Source organism: Myodes glareolus, chromosome 7 (genome assembly GCF_982192425.1).
Source record: "Myodes glareolus chromosome 7, mMyoGla1.1, whole genome shotgun sequence".
Lineage (NCBI taxonomy): Eukaryota > Metazoa > Chordata > Mammalia > Rodentia > Cricetidae > Myodes > Myodes glareolus.
This window is the reverse complement of record NC_142032.1, coordinates 102,580,855-102,603,496: the sequence shown is the minus strand read 5'-3', so window position 1 is coordinate 102,603,496 and position 22,642 is coordinate 102,580,855. Positions and strand designations below refer to the sequence as shown.

General features: G+C 47.8%; 4 protein-coding genes across 16 annotated transcripts in view; 2 read left to right on the top strand and 2 right to left on the bottom strand.

Annotated features, from left to right (window-relative positions):
- Positions 1-1,342: 1,342 nt before the first annotated feature.
- On the top strand, positions 1,343-4,588 carry Anapc15 (anaphase promoting complex subunit 15). Of its 5 annotated transcripts, none has more exons than XM_048429666.3 (6): positions 1,343-1,471; positions 2,737-2,791; positions 2,945-3,074; positions 3,592-3,651; positions 3,942-4,079; positions 4,235-4,588. In XM_048429666.3, exons 3-6 carry the CDS (start codon positions 2,955-2,957, stop codon positions 4,280-4,282), a joined length of 366 nt encoding a protein of 121 aa, XP_048285623.1. In that variant the 5' UTR covers positions 1,343-1,471; positions 2,737-2,791; positions 2,945-2,954; the 3' UTR covers positions 4,283-4,588. The 5 variants fall into 5 exon arrangements, with proteins under 5 accessions (XP_048285623.1, XP_048285619.1, XP_048285621.1 ...); XM_048429662.3 differs by having other exon boundaries at positions 1,349-1,471; positions 2,737-2,821; XM_048429664.3 differs by lacking the exon at positions 1,343-1,471 and adding an exon at positions 1,799-1,836 and having other exon boundaries at positions 2,737-2,821.
- Tomt (transmembrane O-methyltransferase) lies at positions 4,300-10,755 on the bottom strand. Of its 3 annotated transcripts, none has more exons than XM_085692819.2 (5): positions 10,466-10,755; positions 9,122-9,185; positions 7,136-7,410; positions 6,109-6,305; positions 4,300-5,657 (listed from the first exon to the last, which is right to left on the bottom strand). In XM_085692819.2, exons 1-5 carry the CDS (start codon positions 10,488-10,490, stop codon positions 5,337-5,339), a joined length of 882 nt encoding a protein of 293 aa, XP_085548945.2. In that variant the 5' UTR covers positions 10,491-10,755; the 3' UTR covers positions 4,300-5,336. The 3 variants fall into 3 exon arrangements, with proteins under 3 accessions (XP_085548945.2, XP_048285604.3, XP_085548946.2); XM_048429647.3 differs by having other exon boundaries at positions 7,136-9,032; positions 10,466-10,754; XM_085692820.2 differs by having other exon boundaries at positions 7,136-7,426; positions 10,466-10,754.
- A 157-nt stretch (positions 10,756-10,912) lies between these two features.
- Lamtor1 (late endosomal/lysosomal adaptor, MAPK and MTOR activator 1) lies at positions 10,913-16,666 on the top strand. Its single transcript, XM_048429661.2, has 5 exons — positions 10,913-11,072; positions 14,819-14,964; positions 15,159-15,236; positions 15,554-15,680; positions 16,053-16,666. Exons 1-5 carry the CDS (start codon positions 11,031-11,033, stop codon positions 16,143-16,145), a joined length of 486 nt encoding a protein of 161 aa, XP_048285618.1. The 5' UTR covers positions 10,913-11,030; the 3' UTR covers positions 16,146-16,666.
- Positions 16,667-17,765: 1,099 nt separating this feature from the next.
- Lrrc51 (leucine rich repeat containing 51) overlaps positions 17,766-22,642 on the bottom strand; it is a 19,771-nt gene continuing 14,894 nt past the window's right edge. For all 7 annotated transcript variants that reach the window (XM_048429660.3, XM_048429655.3, XM_048429659.3 and 4 more), the window contains 3 exons: positions 20,269-20,474; positions 18,244-18,392; positions 17,766-17,994 (listed from right to left, as the gene is read on the bottom strand). In XM_048429660.3, coding sequence (XP_048285617.1) covers positions 17,853-17,994; positions 18,244-18,392; positions 20,269-20,474 — 497 coding nt within the window. In that variant the 3' untranslated portion in view covers positions 17,766-17,852. The remainder of the gene's footprint in view (positions 17,995-18,243; positions 18,393-20,268; positions 20,475-22,642) is intronic.

Sequence of the window (22,642 nt, the reverse complement as noted above, 5' to 3'; positions counted from 1 at the left end):
AGTGTCTACAGCTGACTAGTTCCATAAGCTTGTTATAAGGATTTTGAGGGCAACAGCCATGTTCATAGATTTCTTCCCAGTTTGTATCAGAATCTGGAACAGACTTCAGACACAAAATACTTTTTTGTCCAAGGCATACATAAAAGAATGAGAAAGGCCAGGTGTGGTGGCACATATCTTCAATTCTTTAATTCCAGCATTTAGGAGCCAGGTGAACCTCTGAGTTCCAGACCAGTCTGGTCTATAGAGTGAATTACAGGACAGCTAAGGCTACATAAGAGAAACCCTGTCTTGAAAAACAACATATAGGCCCGGCGGTGGTGGTGCACGCCTTTAATCCCAGCACTCGGGAGGCAGAGGCAGGCGGATTTCTGTGAGTTTGGGGCCAGCCTGGTCTACATAGCAATTCCAGGACAGGCTCCAAAGCTACAGAGAAACCCTGTCTCGGAAAAAAAAAAAAAGAAAAGAAAAGAAAAGAAAAACAACATATAAAAGACAGAGAGAGAGAGAGAAAGAGAGAGAGAGAGAGAGAGGCAGATCTCTGAGAATTCAAAGTCAGGCTGGTCTACAAAGCGAGTTCCAGGGCAGCTAGGGCAGTTACAGAGAAACCGTGCCTGTAAAATCCAAAACAACAAAAAAGTACTAGCTGCCCTTCCAGAGGACCCATGTTCAATTTCCAGCACTGCCATGGTGGCTCACAACCTTCTTTAACTCCAGCTGGATTTTGGAGATCTAACAATCTCTTCTGGCATCTACAACCACTAGGCACCAAATACATATATGCAGGCCAAATACTCATACACATAAGATAAAATTTAAAATTAAATAACTCAAAGGAGGCCAGTATGGTGGTGCACACTTTTAATACAGGCACGGGCAAGGCAGGAAGAATTCGAGGCTAGCCTGGTCTACAAAGTGAGTTTCAGGCCTGCCAGGAATACACAGTGCGACCCTGTCTCAAAAATGAAAAGAAAATATTATGAATATGAGGTTTGTCCAGCATGTTCAAGGTATCCTCACCAAAAAAAAAAAAAAAAAAAAATTGTTCAAATGGGAGACTGAGAAGGCTGGAAATAGATGTCCTGAAACGCAGCGAGACACACGCACGTTCAAACAAGCGCACGTCGCACGTCTATGGGAGGCATTATTCCCAAGAGACTAGCACGCACTCACGCTCGCTCGCACGCACGCACGCACGGCCTAACGCCAGGCCGGGGAAGGGTTCGGTCTGCAGAAACCCGAGGCCTGAGATTCCAGGCGGGGCCAACAGGTAGGCCTGGCAAGTAAGTGTCCCCCCCCAACTAGAGCGTGCTACGTTACGTCACATCACTTCCGGTCTGGTAGGTTAGAGCGGGAAACAAAAGAAGACGGAGGACGCATGCGTTGAGTGGGTCCCGGAATTTGGTGGATTCTTCCGTTCAGGCTTGGGGAAGCGCTTCCGGGTCGCTGCCGGCTGCCGGTTCTTGGCGCGGTAAGTGCGGAAACGAAGCTGTTGCCGTCTCCTTGCTCGTTCTTTCTTCCTGCTTCCAGAGAAACCCAGTTCCTTTGACTCGCCTTCCCAGCAACTCATATTCCGCTCCTTGACGCTTAACGACATCCTGTTCATTGGCCGCTTCCTTAAATCTAAGCCCCACCCATCACACAAGTTCCGTCATTCATTGGTTTCACTTCCTGTCACCCAGCATTTCTTTCAGTTAATTGGCTTCAGCCAGGCCGCGCGCATTTTTTGCGACTAGCATCCCTATTAGGGCAAAATTCTGTCAGAGACCCGCCCCTACCTCCTTCCTGTTGGTCAAGCTCACAGTTACTATCATAATGAGCCAAGAATGGGCGGTGGTGGGTAGGGTTTTAGGATACAGATTCTGTCAGTACTTTTGGGATGAGGGTTGGCCCCGTTTTCCTGTCACACGGGTCTGGGAAACTCTGGTCTAGGGAATGGCAGCGGCTAGTTCTGCGTGGATCAGATTAGAACAAAAGATAGAGTAGAGCCGAGTGTGATGGCTGGTGTACGCCTTTAATCCTAGCATTCGGGGGCTGAGGCATGCGGATCTCTGTGAGTTTGGGACTAGCCTGGTCTTTATAGTGAGTTCCACACCAGCCAGGGCTACTTAATGAGACCCTATCTCATTGGAAAAAAAAAAGGGGGGGGGACACCAATTCTGTTTTTCCTGTTCTTTTGCTACATTGCTGGACTAGGATCCCTTCCTTGTGTGTGTTCTAAATAAACCCCACCCAGCGTGCGACATAAAGTCAAGCCTACCTGTCACTGGGTCTTATGAGCTGGTAGATTTTAAATCAGCTTCTTGTTGACCTTCCTGGGCTTCAACTTTAATCCACAAAGTTGATTTTATTTGTTCTCTCACATGTCAGTTCATCATTCATTCTTCTGTTTATTGTCTGTCTATTTGTCCATGCTTCCTACTTGTGTGTTGTGCAGTTTGACTGGTCGGTGAGAGGTGGTTCATGTCCAAAACATTTTTGCACTGGTTGGATGTGATATTAATCAAAAGAGCAAAGAATGAGTTTTATGTTGTCTGTGTGTTTGTGTGTATGTTAAAGGAGAATTTTACTGGATTCCTGCTAGTGCTAATTTTGTATATAATCACAATGCCACATTTCATCTCTGGCTCCCAGTCTCTTCTCTTCTTAAGCGGCAAACGAATTTATCCATTATTTTGTTTTGTTGTCAGAATAACTTTAAGGATGATATAATTGTTATTATCCCCATTTTTACAGATGAGGAAACTGAGGCCCAGAGAGGTTAAGTGTATTGGCCAAAGTCAAACAGCTAGTAAGTGATGGAGCCAGGACTCAAACTCAGGTCTGTCTGATTTCGAGAGGGAAGGGAAGCTTCTCTGCTGCCTTCCACTCCACCCCACCCCTAAATCAAATTACAACTGCATCAGAACAAAACAAAACGTACTCACTTGAACCTCTCCCTCAGCTTAGGGGCCATGTCCACCCTGTTCCCGTCACTGTTCCCTCGTGTGACTGAGACACTGTGGTTTAATCTGGATCGACCCTGTGTGGAGGAGACAGAGCTGCAGCAGCAGGAGCAGCAGCATCAGGCCTGGGTGAGTGAGGACCTAGCTCAGCATGGAGACGACCTTACCTTATCCTGGAGACCTGCTTGGGAAAAGCATTTCTCTCTGAGTTGGGATAATCACGCTGGGTACTTGGAGGCTGAAGTTCTCATTTTGTGGAACCCTAACTGCTTGAGGGAACAGGACTTCAGGGCTAGATTAGTTGTCAAGCTCCTGACAGCCTGAATTCTATCTATATATCACAGAACTTAATGATTTTAACTTAATTACTTAGTGAGGGCCTACAAGATGCCATATTCCAGGCTGAGTGTCTCATTTTACTCTCTCCAGAATTATATGAGAAACCTGAGACCAAAAGACTTCATACACAATTTTATAAAGAGCAGATGACAGGAGAAAGGGGGTCGAATCTTCCTGGGAACTGGGGGGAAGAAGTTTTGTTTCAACATTTGGGGATCTTGGAAGGGATAGAGTAAGCTAGTCCTATGCCCTTGACCTGCTCTGCTTGGGCCTTGGCCCACTTTTCCCCAAACTCCTTTGCCCACAGCTCCAAAGCATCGCAGAGAAAGACAACAACCTGGTACCTATTGGCAAGCCAGCCTCAGAGGTGAGTGGCCCCAGCGGATGGGGACCGTGTGGAGCCCAGTAGATCAGGGCTTCATTTTAATTTAATGGCCTTGCTTCTGACTCAGAACGATTGTTCTTAATCTGGGTAGGCAGCAAAAGTGGGTACTTGAGGGGGTAGGCATTAGGCCTAGCATTAAGGTCCTCCATGTCATGCAGCAGCCTTCCATACTCAAGGTGGGCAGGGATGGAAAGGAGGAGGCTCCCTGTAGGCCAGCTCTTGACCTGGCCCAGGTAGCCCTGAGACCTCCAGACTCTCTCTGGCCCCACCAGCACTATGATGATGAGGAAGAAGAGGATGATGAAGATGACGAGGACAGTGAAGAGGATTCAGAAGATGATGAGGACATGCAGGACATGGATGAGATGAATGACTATAATGAGTCCCCTGATGATGGAGAGGTCAACGAGGTAGGCGGGGTGTAGGGAGTGCCTTTGTTCCTAGGCTCCTGCCCCTGATCTAACTGATGGCCGAGGGATGCAAAAACCCTGGCTCTACCCAGGGGCAGGATCTGGGCTGAGGCTGGCTGAGGCCCCTCCCCACCCACACCCAGCCTCCTCTTCAGGTGGACATGGAAGGCAACGAACAGGATCAGGACCAGTGGATGATCTAGGTAGACAAGCCAAGGTGGCCTCAGGGTGATTCCTGGCCACCCCAACCTATCTTACATCCACAGCCTCAGCCCCTCAGCCTGCAGAACCAGCTGTGATTGTAGTGTCTAAAGCTTCCCCTTAGGCACTGTCTCTGCTGCTTCCAGGACAAGGTCTCCTTGGGCCCTCCCAGGCCATCAGTCTTCCCTTGAATCCCTAGAGCCTGAGCCCATCCCACCTTCCTGGCTGGTACCTCATTCCTTGGTTGCCAGGTGTGGTCTCTTTCTAACCCTCTTTAATAAAGACACAGGACTGATTCTTTCCCCCAATGTCTATTCCCTGTTTGTTGGTGGGACCCAGAGGAGTCCAGTATCTTTTCTTGGACAGTGGGAAGGGGTCTTTAAGGGATCTCAAGCAAACCTAATTGACCAAGTGTGCCAGGATTGGAGGCCAGGCTTCTGTGATTGATAATTCTTGTGGCCTAGCTTGTACCTGGATGCTCTACGGGGCCTCATTGTCTGCAGCTGCCTCTGATTCCATCCAGAAGCTGTCTGAGTCTCACAGCTGGGAGGCTCTGGGGCTCTGCCAGCCAGCTGTCTTTTTGTTGTAATTTATTTATGCTTAGAGATTTTTTGTATGTATGTGTGTATGTATATCACATGTGTGCCTGTGCCATGTGAGTGCTGAAAATTGAACCTGAGTCCTCTAGATAGGGAGCAGCAGCCAGTGCTCTTCACTGCTGAGCCATCTTTCCAGCCCTTAGTATTAAGAGAATAAGAATCTCAGAAGAAGGAAGGACTCACCTGGAGGGAGCAATCGATAACAGAACAAGGGCTCAGGACTCTTGCTTCCAGTTTCCAGTTGTCTAGGAGAGGATCTTGTGGGACCAAGAAGACTGATAGAATTTGACACTTTGGATTGATATGGAGGTTGGGAGCAGGCAGAGTTGAGAAGAAAGCTTCCCCAGCCTGAACCTAGCATATGTTGGACACTAACAGAAAGGGAAAGGGAATATTCTGAGGTCCTTGCTTGAGTCGGGTTGGGGTTGTGTCAGTAATTTATCCCAGGTTCTAGATCTCAGCCAGGTCCAGCATAGGTGAGTTGGGCTATGCCATCCTTGATGGCAGGGAAGTCTGGGAGGCTGGTGTGGTGGAGGCGACAGCGATAGCGGCCGCAGCTCTTTGTGTATTGTAGGAAGCGGGGTGCACCAGGAAAAAGCACATGGTCAGCCAATACAGTGGCACCACTTGGGAGTAGAGCATGGGCTTCCAGTAGCTGCAGATCCCTTAGATAATATCGAGGTCGATGTGCCAGTAGCACCAGATCTGCCCGATTCAGCTGGTACTGAGCTCTTAGGCGTGGGATAACTTCCTCTGAGCTGCCCGCAATGAGCTCCACCTGTGGGGAAAGCCATCGTGAAGGTGAGAATAAGAGGACTGCTTTCCCTCTCCTGATCCCCCCATGATCAGACTGATTTCATGCCGGCACTGGTCTAGGCCTGCACAAGTGTCTCCCATTTCCTCTGGCCTCAGAAATTGAGTAGTCAGCATCAGCACTGTAATTCCTGTTATGTTCCATGAAGAAGCTGGGAATCACAGGATATGTGCTGTACCTGAGGTCACACAACTAACTGAACAATAAGATTTGGACTGAGATTTGCTTGGCTGTGGAGAGCTTCCTCTTAGCTGCTGTCTTTTTAGTCCATAGAAAATAAGAGCAAATGACTTGGGATTGAGGGAGTAGGCGTTACATGCCCTCTGGGATGCCAGCTGCCTGAGTGGAGCTGCTTCCTTGAATGGGAGACCTTCCCAAAAGAAACCTGGCTCGAGCTGGGGAGATGGAAGCTGACCATTTGCTCATCGAAGCCAGCCAGCCGGATGAGTTTTTCAGCCACTGCTGCTGTACGAGGGTCCCGCTCCACAGTGAGAAGGCGACTCCCAGGAGGCAAAGCCCGAGCAATAAAAAGTGTAGAGTATCCGCAGTAGGTGCCCAGCTCCAGCACACAAGCAGGGGCCTTCTCTTCCACCAGCCGCATCAGAATCTGACCTAAGGGGCAAGATGGCTGTTGTAGAAGAGATCCAAACCAGGTGTGCCCGGTATCAAACATGCTCTGTGCTTGCTTTGTGCTGTATTTATACATGAGCTTGACTGCCCTTGACCACTCCTATCTCCATCCAAGCATTCTAGACTCAGTTTAAATGTTCCTTCCTCCAGGATGGTTCAGGCAAAACAACCCCCCTATCTTCAAGGCTCCTGAGACACTTTCAGTTTCATCCTCAAACCCCTGCACTCCCTTATTGCTCATTGTGATTTTGATTTTGGAATTGGCTAAGTCTCATAATAGTTAGAAATACTGTGCTGTCTAGACGACAGCTATCCTCAGTTGGATGTGAAAGCCTCTGGTAGGAAAGAAAATCTAGTACAGATAACTACAAAGTTCTGAGTTACGATTTTCCCACTGTGTTATGCTCTCTGGGACCAGCATTTGTTGCTGGTTCACCCTCTGTGACCTCTACCTCCTCCCTCAGCACCTGGTACAAAAGAGTGGCAATAAATGTCTGCTGGATAATTAAATAACTTGGTCCAGGCTCCTCATTTCCAGTGAAAAACAAAAGTCATAAACACAGCCATGAAGCTTCCTACATACCCAGCAAAGCAGTGAATACCAGATACCAGATCTTTCCTCACTATCTTTTCCTTTTTTGGTTTATCCGAGACAGGGTTTCGCTGTAGCTATCAAGCCTGTCCTGGAACTTGCTCTGTAGACCAGGCTGGCCTCGAACTCACAGGGATCCGCCTGCCCCTGCCTCCCGAGTGCTGGGATCACTATCTTGGGATTATTTCTGAAAAAGAAGACTGGAGAAGGGAACGCTGACCTTTCACAGGGCCCATGTGACTCAGGTACTCGCAGCAGCTGCTCCAGTGGTCTAGAGTGGTGAGGATGTGACCAGGGTCTCCAGGCAGAGCATGGGTAAGCACGTAGCTGAAGGCCCGCTCCTCAGTTCGAAGTCCTGACAGGCAGTCCCTGAAGCTTCTCAGCAGGACTGTGCGCACCAGCAGTCGGAAATGGTGTCGGTATCTCACCAGCAGTGTCACCACGAGTGGCAGGAATGCCAGTGCAATGGCAGGGGACATTGTTCCTACCTGAGTCCTAGGACAGAGGGAGGCTGGGAGGGAAACCTACGTGTACTATTTGCCTGTCCAAACCATGGCTGACAGAGACTGACTGACTTTTGGTTTATCGAGACAGGGTTTCTCTGTAGCTTTGGGGCCTGTCCTGGAACTGGCTCTTGTAGACCAGGCTGGCCTGGAACTCAGAGATCAGCCTGCCTCTACTTCCTGAGTGTTGGGATTAAAGGCGTGCGCTGCTGCCACCTGGCTGAGAGACTGACTTGTCAGACACAGCAGATGGGATTGAATCCAGCCTACGCATTCTTCATGCCATGCTGCCTGTGTTCAGTACCCAGCCACAGCTGTCTCCCTTTCTAGTCCTAACAGAATCCATTTCTGTACTGTTCCTACACCTGCCCATTTTCTTACCTCCCTAACATCATTCCTCTTCAGGACCTTTTTCATCAGTTTCTTGGTGTATCTTCCTCCCATAATCTCTGATCCATTATAGTGTAGCCAAAGAAAAAAACTTGCCAGTCATTGGTGGCACATGCCTCTAATTCCAGCACTCAGGAGACAGAGGCAGGAGGATCTCTTTGAGTTCAAGACCAGCCTGGTATACAGAATGAGTTCCAGAGCAGCCAGGGCTACATAGAGAAACTCCATCTCAAAAAAGAAAAACCAAAATAAACCAAAAAAAAAAAACAAAAAACAAAAACAAAAGATAAAAGCTTTGTCTTCAAACCCTGTCATGCTCTCACTATGCTGCACTTTATTAAAAGGGTCAAACACTATGCCTGGGTCTGGAGAGATGGCTCAGTGGTTAAAAGCACTTGCTGCTCTTCAAGAGGATCTCAGTTCAATCCCAGAACTCACATGGCGTTTCAAAAACATCTATAACCCCAGTGGCAGGACATCCAACCCCCTCAAGGGCTCACCCAGTGGTGAACATGAGTATAAGCAAAAACAAAACAAAACAAACAAACAAAAACTTAGCAAAAACCAAAACAAAATACACAAAATTCTCAAACATTGGAGAGTTGGCTCCAATGAGCTCTTGACTGCTCTTCAAAGGCCCTGGGTTTGATTCTCAACACCAACATCTATGGTCAATCACAACTGTCGGTAACTCCAGTTCCAGGGGATCTGATGCCCTCTTCTGGTCTCCACAGACACTGCATGCACATGGTGCACAGAAGTCATCAGTACATATGAAATAGAAATAAAATCTTTTAAAAGTACAAAATAAGTACTATCCATGGTATTTTGGTGCACACTTGTAATCCCATCATGAGAAAGACTGAGGTAGAAGGATCTCAAGTTTAAAGCCAGTGTGAGCTACATTTGAGACCCTGTCTCAAAAATAAATTCTACCTCTATACCAAGTTAATTCTATCCAAGGACACTTTCTGTCTGCTTTTTTCTTGAGGTGTTTGTCCTCCTTGGTTCTATGTATTTTCTCCTTTTCTATTCCCCCCACGAAGAATTCGCCTCGTAAGTGAAATATGCACACACACACCCCACTTTTACACTATCCAGCTTTCCTCTCCAGGACCCTTTAGGGGATGGATAGCTGTCCTTTTTCCTCCCACTTCCCCCCTACCCAGATCTCACCTTGGCAGACTGTTTTTGCAAGACCTTTAGTTGGAAGGGGAGTGTATGCTAAAATTTAGAGTATATGAATAAATGTAAAAAGGTTTGTGATATGGACAGGAATTGGTGTGCTTGGGAACCCACAAGGCCCTGCTTACCTGGGCTGAAGGCTCCTAGAAAAGACCAGAGTACCGGAATGGGAAGTTCTTGAGAGGAATAACCCTGAAGAAGGAGACTGGACCTGATTTCAATTATTGATGCTGAGGCTGTTGTTACCTGAGACCTGAAGCTCAGGTTACCAGGCCCAGTGACAAACTTCAGCAGCTTCCTTTTTTCAGGTACCCTAGAGAAACTTAGGAGAACTCTAGGGTCTTGAAGAATAAATGCTGATAAGCCTGGTGACATCTCCAAACCCTTGGGACCAGGACATGGGGCATGATACAAGCCAAAATAATTGAGACTATTTACTCAGTTCAAAATCCAAGTTTTCTGTAAATTTTAGGGTATAGGTCACAGAGAAGTTAGACTTTCAGTGGCTCACATTTGGGAGAAGTGATGAAGTCAGAAACTCAATAAAAATACAGTGTGATCACCAGACTAGGGAATTCCACAATTGTGAGGGAGTGGCACACTATAGCCAGTAAATATTTATGTTTTTGTTTTAAAAATTTATTTATTATGTATACAATGTTCTACCAGCATGCCAAAAGAGGTTGTGAGCCACCTTGTGGTTGATGGGAATTGAACTCAGGACCTCTGGAAGAGCAGCCAGTGCTATTAACCTCTGAGCCATCTCTCCAGCCCTTGGCGGGGGTGGGGGTGGGTGTCTGTTTTTAATTTTTTGTGTATTCAGCCGGGCGGTGGTGGCGCACACCTTTAATTCTAGCACTGGGAGGCAGAGGCAGGCGAATCTCTGAGTTGGAGGCCAGTCTGGTCTATAGAGCAAATTCCAGGACAGGCTCCAAAAGCTACACAGGGAAACTGTCTCGGAAAAAAAAAAAAAAAGAAAAAAATTATGCGTATTCATGGTTGATCTGCATGTGTGTCTATACACGGTGTACATGTATGAGTCCAGAAGAGGGCACCGTTTATCCTGGGACTGGAGTTATCGATGATTGTGAGCCACCATGTGGGTTTTGGGAAATTGAACTCAGTCCTCTGGAGGCAGCAGTCAGTGCTTCTCATCACTGAATCGTTTCTAGCCCCAGCATTTGCTAATTTAATAAGTAAATACCACTGGGTTAAGTAAAGGGAGGAAAAGTGCTCAGAATAGGATCAGAAAAGGTTTGTATTTGAACTGTAATTCCTAATGAGAAGTGTCTGCCATCTGCCAGTGCAGACAGAATTCACCTTAATCTGGCTAGAAACCGCCTGCCAGAAAGCCTGACCACCTGACTTCAATCCCTAGAAAATACATGGAGGAAAGATACAACTAACTTCCACAAGTCATCCCGTGACCTCCGCACGTGCAGCATGACACGTGTTCACACTCATATACGAACTCAGTTTTGCCGGGCACACAGACATACATGTAATCCTTGCACTCGGAAGGCAGAAGCAAGTGGTTCTATAAAATCGAGAGCAGCCTAGTCTACACAGCGAGTTTCAAGCTAGCCAGGTTAAATGGAGAAACCTTGATCACACAGATACAAAGAAACTGGCAAAGAGCTCCTGACGGAAGCGGCCCTCTCGTGGCGCAGAACAGTTTATCTAATAAAGTTCGCACCCACAAAGGTGGCCTTGACACCACGTGACCTCACAACTCACTCTCGGGCCAGGAGACCAAAGGATTCAGAGCTAGAGACTGGGAAAACAAAATCATGTGACCCGCCCCTCGGGTCACGTGCCACGCGCCCTGCACGTAGGACGCGCTTTTCCATTGGTCGGCTATGGTCACGCGGAGGGGCGGGACCGGAAGTCGCGAATTGGCTGCGGTGTCCTAGAGGTTTTGGGACAGGCTAAGCGGGGGAGGGGAGCGGGTGGCAGCTGCGGGTCATGTGACCGGAAAGGCTCCTGACGGACGCCGTCCCTCCTCGGCGCCGCCTGAGCGCCCGGCCCTACCCCGCCATGGGGTGCTGCTATAGCAGCGAAAACGAGGACTCGGACCAGGTGCGGCGCGGCTGGCGGGTTTGGGACTGTGGGCTACGACCGCGGGACTTGGGGCCCAGAAAGAAGCCCGCAGCGGCAGGGAGCCGAACTGTAGGCTCACTGAGTACGGAGGCCTGGAGGGGACAGATTACAGAGAGGACGCCGAGCAGGGCTCCTACCCTCTTAGGAATCCTGGTCTTATTCCAGCCTAGGGTGGCACTGACCGCCGCCTGACTCAGCCCCTCCCCTTCCACTTTCCTATACCCTCGAACTTTCACAGCTTGAATCCTCAGCCTGGGTGCCTGGGACGCATTTCGCTTTCCCAGATTCCTGTGCCTTCACTGCTGCTTCTATAAGTGGACTTTACGAACCCATTCTAGAGATAAGTAATTTGAGGCACTTAGTCTCCCGAGATAAATAAGAAATTGGTGTATGCTCTGTAACTGGTGTTAGAGATGTAATATCAACGCTGGCCTGGTGTCGGAAAGCCTCTGGAAGTTGGTGGCATTTGAGTTGGCCAGTGAAGAATTTAGTAGAGTGGAGACATCGGGATGTCAGGGAAGCAGTAGAGTTTAGCTTTGACCGATATGGAGGAAAGAGGGGATAGGGAGTTGATTTGTATGTGTTCCCAGTCTGTGCCTGAAGGTTCCTCTGGCTAGAGACTGCCACTCAGAAAATTGTGACTGTAGAGTTATTCCCTTCGAGAAAACATTAGCTTGGAGAGACATACAGGATTTTATATTTAAAATTTTCAATCTCCCCCTTGGTGCACCTCATTCTTCTGCACACCGCAATCCCTGCCCCACGGGGTCAGGCCACTGGCCACACCTTTTAGAGTTGCCTAAAGCCTGGGTTCTGCTTCCTATACAGAGTAGGCACCGAGCCACTTAGAACAGTTTCCCCAGGCTAGTGGAGGGTACGGTCACTTGAAACTGCAGTTCAAGAAGATGTGGTTTGTATGGCAGGGTGGTTGGTTCCAGATCCTCGAACGTGTAATTTGACCTGACTTTGACAAGCCGTGTAGCAAGAACCTTTCACTTCATCCAGGCCTGCCTGCTAAAGGAGAGAACAGCATAAACAGGAACCCATCACAAAACATCCAGAAAGGAGAGGGCAGTATTCCTGCCTGATGACAGAGCCGTGGCCTGGTGGGAAAAGGATACCAACTTCCTAAAATTCCATCTTCCCCTGATTGAGTATCATTTCTGGCTAAGACAAGGTTTCATGTAGCCCAGACTGGCAAACCTGCTGTGTATTTGAGGATGACCTTGAACTTGTGATTTCCCGCTTCTGCCTGAGTGCTGGGATCGTAGGCATGTGCCGTGGATGTCCAGTTTATTCAGTAGTGGAGATCAAACCCAGCGCTTTATGCTTGCTAGACATGTACCAATAGGGTCATTTCCCCAGCCCTCCTGTCATCCCCACTGCCTGCCCCTTTATTATAAGAAAGCCATCCCTTATTTCTTACGCTTAAAATCCAACACTTTGGAGACTGAAATGGAGAACGGCTTCAAGTTTGGGCTGTCTGGCTACACAGTTTGGGGCCATTTTGAGGTACATAGTGAGTCTGTCTCAAAGAAAAAGAGAAATGTACAAATATTAGGTCTTCAGAGGGCTTTTACATTACCTGTCATATGAGTTAATATCTGTTTAAAACTGAGGAAAAAAGCTCAGAGGGTCTAAGATTTAGTTAGATTAGAAGTATTCTAGCCAAAACCCAGCGGTGGTGGCGCACACCTTTAATCCCATCACTCAGGAGGCAGAGGCGGGCAGATCTCAGTGAGTTCGAGGCCAGCCTGGTCTACAAGAGCTAGGCTCCAAAGCTACAGAGAAACCGTGTCTCTAAATAAATATAAAAAGAAATAAAAATGAAGTAATCTAGTAAGGTGTGTTCAAGCACAAGACATGGGCTCTCTGCACTGAAGAAGCTCCAGTGCAGTCAGACGCTGTGGGCTAAAGTGGGTGAAATCTTAACTCAGGCTGTACTGGCTTGGGAGGCAGACTTACTCATTCTTTGGGTGTCAGGTGATGTCACCTTTTTTTTGAGGGTGGGGGTGACCCTATGTAGCCTTAACTGGCCTGGAACTTGCTATATAGACCAGTTTGGTTTTAACTCACAGATCTTTTTGCCTTCCATGAGTGCTGGGATTAAAGGTGTCCACCACTACTCTTGGCCCAGTTTGTCTGCTCTTTAGGGTTGCCGGGCCTCTTTAGGAAGTTAGAAAGATAACCTTGTTCTTGAACCCCTGATGAGGGAATGGGGGTGATGATGGCACTGTGGTCCTGCAGGAAGATCTGTCAGAACTGGGGATGGGAAAACAGACACAGAAAGCATTGTGGGTCTCATTAGGAGCTAGCAGCTAGCTTTCCTTAGAGATCCTTTCATCTTTGGCCTGTTAATACTGAAGAAGGAGAAAGGTTGTCTGGGAACCTAGAGGTAAATGGGGCAGAAGGCCGTAGATGCTTCCTTTTGCTAGGGTGAACCGGGTCAAATGACTTGAGGAGGAAGAGCAGGGGGAAAGGCTGAGCCTGTGTGGGGTGGGGCAGGCAAGACAGGAGGAAGTAGCTCTCTGTAGGGTGAGTTGTGGGCAAGGGATCAGCTCCTGCCGCAGGGAAGCTGGGAGGAACTGAGACAGGCTGGGAGGAGAGTTCTGAGACTGGCAGTTGGCCACAAAAATTGATGGGTCAGCATTGGCTGGCATTCCCTCCTTCACACTCTATTCCTCCAGAAGTGGCCTACATAGACGTCAGCATGTCTGCGTATCCAGACTGCACCTGACAACACCAGCGGGATCTGCGGCTGACGGACTCAAGGCAGTGTTGAGCCTAGAAAGCAGTAGATTAGAACCAGGACAGGGAATTAGTGTAGAAGGTAGAGACCTGGTTTAATTCTAGGTCCGTTCTGGTGGTTATGGTTGTCTATATAGGCTATAATAGTAGCAGGGCTGCGAAAGACTGAGGTGGATGTTGGGGAAGGAGTGCAGTTTGGCAGGGAGGAGCAGATTCACTGTTCCTCTGAGGTCAGCACATGCCAGGTACCAGGCTACAGGAGGGTGAATGCCCAGAATATACCTGTAATCTCAGTACTGGGGAAGGTAGAATCTGGACACTGGCAAGTTCCAGGCCAACTTAGTTATATAGTACCAGGGCAGCCTAGGGAACATGGAGAGACTGTGTTGTGTGCGTGTATGTGTGGTGGCCTTACAAAGATCCTGGAGAGAATGAAGAGAAGATAATGGTTGTGTCTCAGTTGTGGGCTAGGAGTTTCTGCCTTCAGGTAATGTAAGGCAAGTTACAGTGGGCCTGCTTTGTCTTGGGGTTCAGGGCCTTGTCTGGCCTCAACAGGGCCTCACTGTGTTGGGGGACAACATCCTTCCTGGGAAATACTTTTTCCAGTGAACCAGGAAGGCTGTTCTTGGGTTCTGACTTGTATCCATTTCTCCTTTACACCCTTATTTTGGTACTTTCCCACTTGCTCCCAGCAGGTGTTGAGCAGTTTGCACTCAGGCTGCAGGATTGCTGGTAAATGCCTGCTTTGTTCCTTCCTGAATGTTTCAGGTTCTCTAGGTTCATCCTAGACCGCCGCCAGCTTTGGGCCAGTCAGAGACTGAGTGTTTTCTGACTTTGGATCCATCTGGACACTTTGAGTTACCTTTATAAAAATAGTATTTAAAGGTCAGAGCTGGTCTGAGGAGAGGACCTGTGAGAAGAAATGAAGGTTAGACTTAAGGTCCTGGGGCTGACTTTTTTCTACTGGCCCCTTCTAGGATCGGGAGGAGCGGAAGCTGTTGCTGGACCCCAGTAGCACCCCCACCAAAGCCCTCAATGGAGCTGAGCCCAACTACAACAGCCTACCTTCAGCTCGCACAGATGAACAGGCCCTGCTTTCTTCCATCCTTGCCAAGACAGCTAGGTGAGTGTCACAGGACCAGGCTGGGGCAGGGGGATAGGACGAGGTCACTAAGGAGAAATGCCTCTGGATTCTGCCCTCGTACAGTGGGCAGGTGGGAGTATTAGTGTCAGGTATCATTGAACTTGAACTAGCATTGATACTTGGCTGTGCCTCTCTGAAGCCTGTCATGTCTTTTCTGTCTCTTCTTTTCAAAGCAACATCATTGATGTGTCTGCTGCAGACTCCCAGGGCATGGAGCAGCATGAATACATGGACCGGGCAAGGCAATACAGGTGAGCGCAGTGCCTGCCTCTTAGGCATTCCTTTCTAGCTTTGGAGTCTGGTCCCTGTCCAGGCTCTTCATTTTGATACAGCCCAGAAGACTGACTACAGATCACTTAGGCGCCTCGGGCGTTCAAGTCAGCCCTGTTTGCCCAATATATTTGATCAAGGGTGATCAGACCAAAGGAGTACAGTCAAGTGAGTTTGTGATGAGCTGTACTCTGTCACCATGGTCCCCTGGCCATGGTGAGTGAGACTTGCTGGGCAGGGTAGGGCAGGGCAAGCTTTGGCCTAATTGTCCTTCTATGACCCCTCCCCTCTTGGCCAGTACCCGCTTGGCTGTGCTTAGCAGCAGTCTGACCCATTGGAAGAAGCTGCCACCGCTGCCGTCTCTCACCAGCCAGCCTCACCAAGTGCTGGCCAGCGAGCCCATCCCCTTCTCTGACTTGCAGCAGGTGAGCACTCCTGGCCTGTCCCCTACCCCCTTCCCACACTGCTTCACAGAAGGGAGGGAGCCTGGCCTATGGTGAGCCCAGCTTATTTCCACCTTGTTCTCTTAGTTGTTTATAGCCTTCTTAGTTCTTCCCCACACCCTTTAGTCTTCCAGCATCTGCTTCCTCTCTCCCACCCTCCCTCCTCTCTCTTACTTGCTACCAAAGATAAAACCCAGGACTTTGTGCATGCTAGGCAAGTGTTGTACCAGTAAACTACAACCTAACCTTAGTTTTTTTTGAGAGAAGGACTCACTGTTACAGCTATTTCATCTTCCACTTTTCCAGTCCTCCCTCTCATGTCTATTCTTTTCCTTCCTGGCTCCTCTGCCTCAGGTCTCCAGGATAGCTGCCTATGCCTACAGTGCACTTTCTCAGATCCGCGTGGACGCGAAAGAAGAGCTGGTTGTACAGTTTGGGATCCCGTGAAGAAAGGGACCCTGGGACAGCTCTTTCCTCCTCTTCATCCCGTCTCCACCCCACCTCTTCTGGCCCCAGCCTCACTGTGGCATTCTACAGTACTTAACCTGCTACTAATCACGGAGAAGAATGTGGAGAAAGAGAAATAAGGCTAGAAGCCTGAGCAAGTGAGGACTGAGCAAGGGAGGGAGAACCGGTGGCCACTGGCCTTCAAGTCCTGGCTAGGGTGAGGTTAGGGCCAAGAGGACAGGGCCTGGCAGATCTTCACGGTCATTGGGAAGATGGAGATACCACTGTAAGGGTGAACAACGGGAGACCTAGGGGATCCCCTTTCCACCCTTTCTCTTGGCCTCCAGTTCACTCCTGTCCCATTCCCTGACTTGGTGCTCATAGGCACCTCACTAGGGATGATGACCAGGGTCTAGAAGAGCTTGAATCCGAATTGAGTTTGTATATCTAGCACCCTGGGTTTTTACGTGTTTGGTCTTTTTGTTTTTGTTTGTCACCCCTCGATAAAGGAAGTACATTCATTTGTGTTGCTGGTTCAGCCTGCTCTGTCCTGCCCACGACTCCACTGTTTGTTTTTGGCTATTCAGAGTTTGTGAGCAGTGAGATGCAGAGCATTAAAGAGGAATCCAGGAGGCAAAAGTTCAGGGTTGCCAAGCCTTAGCTGATGGAGTGTGGGGTAACCTCAGGTAGGTTTTCCCTATTTTCCCTTATCTATTGATGCTAACATTGTCAGAGCTGTACATACTTGAATCGGAGGCAACTGTGATTGTTGGAGACCTCACCTCAGGCTCACCAGGTTCACACATAACCCCTAGGGGTGGGAGAAGGTCGTATTCCACTGGTTGTTATTTTCAGAAAATGAAATTTTGTTGTTCACTATGTAGTTTTGGCTGTCTTAGAACCCACTATGTCGATCAGGCTGGCCTTGAACTCACAAAGATCTGACTGCCTTTGCCTCTAGTGCTGAGAATAAAGGTGGGTGTTACCACTGCCCATCTAGGAAATGAAATCTTAACCAGAATCACAACCTGAAAGTATAAAACTACTCTGCTCTAATAGAAATAGATCACAGGCCGGGCGGTGGTGGCTCACACCTTTAATCCCAGCACTCAGGAGGCAGAGGCAGGTGAATCCCTATGAGTTTGAGGCCAGCCTAGTCTACAAGAGCTAATTCCAGGACAGCTAGGGCTGTTACACAGGGAAACACTGTCTCAAAAACAACAACAACAACAACAAAAAAAAAAAACAAGAAAGAAAGAAACAGATCACAGCAATTTTCTGGCTCTAATCTGGAAGTTTAAGGCAGCTCCGCACACCTTGGCCCTTTATGAAGATTTTGGGTGAGGCTTGTTTGCTTATTCCTATAATGCCAGCACTCAAGAAGTGGAGGCAAGAGGATTTCTACAAATTCAAGGATTTTGGGAAATTGCTAAACTATTCCATTCCCATGACTCCTGAAGGCTAAAGAGTCCAAAGGGAACCCAGTGAGGACAAAAGAGTTTCCCACACGGTAACACCAGGCTCTTGGGCCCAGGCCAGGCCAGTAGACCTTTGCCTCCACTATAAACTTTTACTGGTAGTTGCTGGGCATGGAGGGCATCCTTACAAGGTACAGGAGACTTTAATCTGCTGAACAGCTCAAATCATTTATTGTCAAACCAAGCTGATCATCCTCAGGGCATTAGGCATGCTGGGGTCCTTCGAATCTCAGAGTACATCCTGCTTGATCCGGACCTTCTTGGGCCTGATGTTCATGCGTTTCCAGACCTCAGCTGTGGTGCGGTCTGCCTTGGTGACGCCACTGAAGTCGAACGTGGTGATGCGGGGCAGGTTGCACAGCACATACTGCCTGTGGGGAAGACTTGGGCTGGGGGCGAGCCCCCACAATAGAACTCCCCCCCTCTACCAGTTGCTGCTATCTCTTCTGACAGCAAGGAATGGAGGGGAGCTTGGCTGTGAGTTGGGAAGACTAGGTTCATTCTAGAGCAAGGGGAGAGTGTCATAGTCCACATGTGGAGAAGAGTGGTCTTCAATTTCTTGTCTTTCCTCCCCTTGTTTCTCAGGGAGGCTCATCTGGACCCCAGCTCCAGATACTTACCTGTACCCCTTTTCTTCCTCTATGGGGTTCCCATGGAGGGTCAGGCTTCGGAGACGAGGGAGGACAGATAGCTTATTTACCTCCCCTAGGCGATGGATGCTGTTGCCGTGAAGGTAGAGGACACTTAGGTTGAAGAATGTTGTTAGGACCTGTTAAGGCAGAAATCAAAAGTCAGCTGGACAAAGACTCAATCTCTGCTCAGATAGACTATCTGGTGGAGAACAACTTGGCCCCTCAGCACCTCTCACAGCCATTCTAGATGACTCTAACATGCTTTTGTTACTTTAAAACAGTTATTCTTTTATGTATATGGGTATTTTGCCTATGTGTATGTATGTACACCACATGCCTGCCTGCCTGCCTAATGCCATTGGATTTCCTGGAACTGGATTTACAGACAGTTGTGAGCTACCATGTGGGTGATGGGAATTGAACCTAGGTCCTTGGAAGGGCAGCAAGGACTCTTAACTGCTGAGCTGTCTTTCTAGCCCTTACTTCATTTGTATGAGTTTGGCCTGTGTGTACATCTGTGCCCCACATAAGAGCCTAGTAAAAGTCAGAAGAGGGCATCAGGTCCCCAGGAACCTGTTATATGGATGGTTGTGAAACACCATTTATGTGCTAGGAATCAAACCTGGGTCCTCTTGCAAGAACAACAAATGCGGGGCTGGAGAGATGGCTCGGTGGTTAAGAGTACTGGCTGCTCTTCCAAAGGTCCTGAGTTCAATTCCCAGCAACCACATGGTGGCTCACAACCATCTGTCATGAGATCTGGCGCCCTCTTCTGGCGTGCAGCCATACATGGAGGCAGAATGTTGTGTACATAATAAATAAATCTTAAAAAAAAAAAAGAACAACAAATGCTCTTAACATGAGTAAATAACCTTTTAAGACCCTTTTAGGGACAAAACCTAAAATATAGCTGGCACGCATCTGGTTATCCATTTGAGTGGTCAGGTAGCAGTTCTTAAGACTTAACTTACTTGTTAAGGCCTTTCCAACTGTGATGGTCCATGATTCCGCCTGCAGGGGCATCAGCTCGGCACATAAGCCGTGAAGATCATTGTATGTTGCAGGGAACAGACTCCAAGTCATGCTCTAAACTTTCCCCCTCCAATAGGTGTCTTGGGCAAGAAGGGGCCCAAATCTTTCCTTTTCTAATTTTTTTTCTCCCTAGTTTGCTTCCTTTTCTGTCTTCTCTTCCTTCTCCTTTCTCATGGCCTATAAAGCTCATTGTAGCTGAGGATGACATTGAACTCGTCTTCCTACCTCCAACTTCCAAGTGCTAGAATTATAAATAAGCACCAACATACTTGACCAAACTATGTTTTTAAAACTTCAACTTCACAGAAAGCAACTGATGTACTTTTCTCCTACTTCTTCCTCTATGGAGCTCAGCACAAAACACAGTAAATGCTATAGTTTTACTCCAGTCCACTGATAGGCAAGTTGGTTCTCAAACATTTTCATTTAATCCTTACAAAACCATTATGATTATGGCATTTCATCCCCATTCATAGGAAGGCTGAAGTTTTAATAAACTATGTAGCTTGCTGGGCGGTGGTGTCACACACCTTTAATCCCAGCCATTGGGAGGCAGAAGCAGGTGGATCTCAGCGAGTTCAAGGCCAGCCTGGTCTACGGGTGGAATTCCAGGACAGCCAGGGCAACACAGAAACCTTGTCTCAACCCCTGCAACCCCCACGATGAAAGAAACTATGTAGCTTGTGAGCCTCGGGAGGCAAATGCAGGTGGATCTCTGTAAGTAAAGACAAACCTGGTCTACATAGTGAGTTCCAGGCCAACTAGGGATACATAGTGAGGCTGTCTCAAGAAACAAAGAAGTTATTTACAGTCACATTACCGGAAACTAAAGCTTTGTGTCTGTGTGATGCCTTTCTACAACTCCATTGTTTGAGCTGCACCACACCGCCTCTACTTTCTTGACAAGGGAGTAAAAAGGCTGTGGCTGGAGCAGTGGCTTCAAGCTACCCTTTGACTAGATGCCCGAGGCTAGGAACTCACAGGGTCAATGGAAGTCAGGTCATTGAAGGAGAGGTCAATCCAGGCCAGGTTCTCTGGATGCTGCAGAAGCTGTGAAACCACCTGGCTGAAGTCTTTCAGATCATTGAGGACATTGTTGTTGAGCCACAGGGACTGGGTCAGTGACTTTCCTGACTTAGAGTGCTTCACTGGTCGTAGACCTGTCCTTGGCTCCTCGCTTACCAGATCTATGACAAAATAAGACGAGTTTATTTATTTACTTGTATGAGTGTTTTGCCTGTATGTATGTACACATGCCTGGTGGCTGCAGAAGTCAGAAGAGCATGCAAGATCCCTTACAGCTGGAATTGGGGTGGTTGTGAGCCACTGTGGGTATTAGGAATTGAACTTGGTGCCTCTCTAGGAAGAACGGGTGCTCTTAACCTCCAATCCATCACCCTAGCCCAAGGCTTGGGTTCGTTATCTTTGCCTTTCTGCCTTTAGGGAGAGAGAAGGAAGAACTGGAAAGAGGAACGTACAAATGCTACTTTGAGGTCCTGCCCTACCCATCTCAAGCTCCAAAGATCAGAGTAAGCTTAGAGTAAGTAAGGACTAAAGAATTTTAAGTCAGATGGCTTTCTCATGTCTTTTGCATTATTAGATTCTGTGTATACCACCCCTATTAGTGGAACACAGGCTTTTTCCCATTTTACAGATAAGGAAAGGAAGAACCAGAGTTGGGGTAAGCCATGATCAGATCACAAAATGCAGAATCCTCTTCTAGTATAGCTTACAGAATTCAAGTCAGCGGAGCATATCCAGTGTCCTTTCCTCCATTAGTTACAAGCTTTATCAGGTAGTAGATATGCAGTAGTAAGCAATGAGATAATTGCCAGGCTTTGGATGAGCTGTAGGGCAGGGATGAAGCATATGTGCCTCAGGAATTTCGGGGGGCAGGATGGAAACAAACTGGCAGTGAGTGGTATGTGATAGCCCACAATCACTGCAGCAAGGAAAGGGTCTTGGTGCACTGAGAGCACAAACAGGGAAGGTGAAATCGGAGCTGAACTTTGTAGATTAGGAGACGTTGACCAGGCAGAAAAGGGGAGAAAGAGTAAGAACAACATGAGCAAAGACACAAGAAGAAAGCAGGTTGGAGCCAGTCCTTAGTCCTAAATGCCAGGCTTTGTCCTGTAAGGCATGAGAAGTCATAGGAGTATTTAAAACAGATAATTCAGCTAGGCGGTGGTAGTCCACACCTTTAATCCCAGCCTTTGGGAGGTAGATCAAGGTCAGCCTGGTTTACAAAGTGAGTTCCAGGACTACACACAGAAACCCTGTCTGAAAAAACAAAACAAAAATATTAGAGGGCTGGAGAAATGGCTCAAAGGTTAAGAGCACTGGGTACTCTTTCAGAGAACCTGGGTTCAATTCCTAGCACCCAAAACTGTCTGTAACGCTAGTTCCAGGGATCCAACACCCTTTACAGACTAATGCAGGCAAAATGCCAGTGCACATAAAAAGAAAAAACACCCACCAGAGATAATTCAGCTTTTCACTTGAAAGGTGACTTTGAAGCTTCTATGTAGAATATGGATTTAGAAGGTAGATATAATTCAAAGATCAGTTTGTCTACTTTAGCATGATAAGATAAACATAGCAATTATGAATTGGCTGACTGAAGTAAAAGTAGAAGGCTATCTAAAGATGGTGCCCCACTTTTTGTTCAGGTTCTATTCGCTGATGAAGAATTTCTCGGGAAAACTGGATTGGAAAGTTTAGGTTTGATGTGTTAAGAAGTTCCTATTGTATGAAAAGGCAAGAGAAGCCAGCTGGGCAAGTCGTTATTAAAATGAAGGGCTAGAGCTGAGGAACAGCCTTACAAACTTAGTACAGTGTATACAAGTTAGGGATACAGGCAGTACCTCAGAGAGGAAGAGAAAGACATAAAAGTTAGTGACTAATCTGAACAAGGAGATACAGGAGAGAATGATTTTATTAATTTTTAATTAAAATTTCATGTGTATGGCTATTTTGCATGCATGTATGTGTTGCAGCATGCCTAGTAAGGCCAGAAGAGGCTACCAGATCCCTGAGAACTAAAATGCCAGATGGCTGTGCTGGAAATCAAATGCAGCTAGTGGAAGAGCAGCTAGTTGTAACAGGAGGGGGCCTACTTGTTGGGTTTTTTGTCCTGTCCGGCCCCCCACAGCCAGCTGTTTAGTCCCAGAGAAATCAACCACAGAGGACTCAGTAAGTTATAAAGCTGATTGGCCCTTTAGGTCAGGCTTCTTATTAGCTAATGCTCTCATCTTGATTAACCCATTTTTCTGATCTATGTTAGCCATGTGGCTCAGTGCCTTTTTCAGTGGGGCAGCTCACATCCTGCTGCTAGTGAGTGCTCTTACCTGCTAAG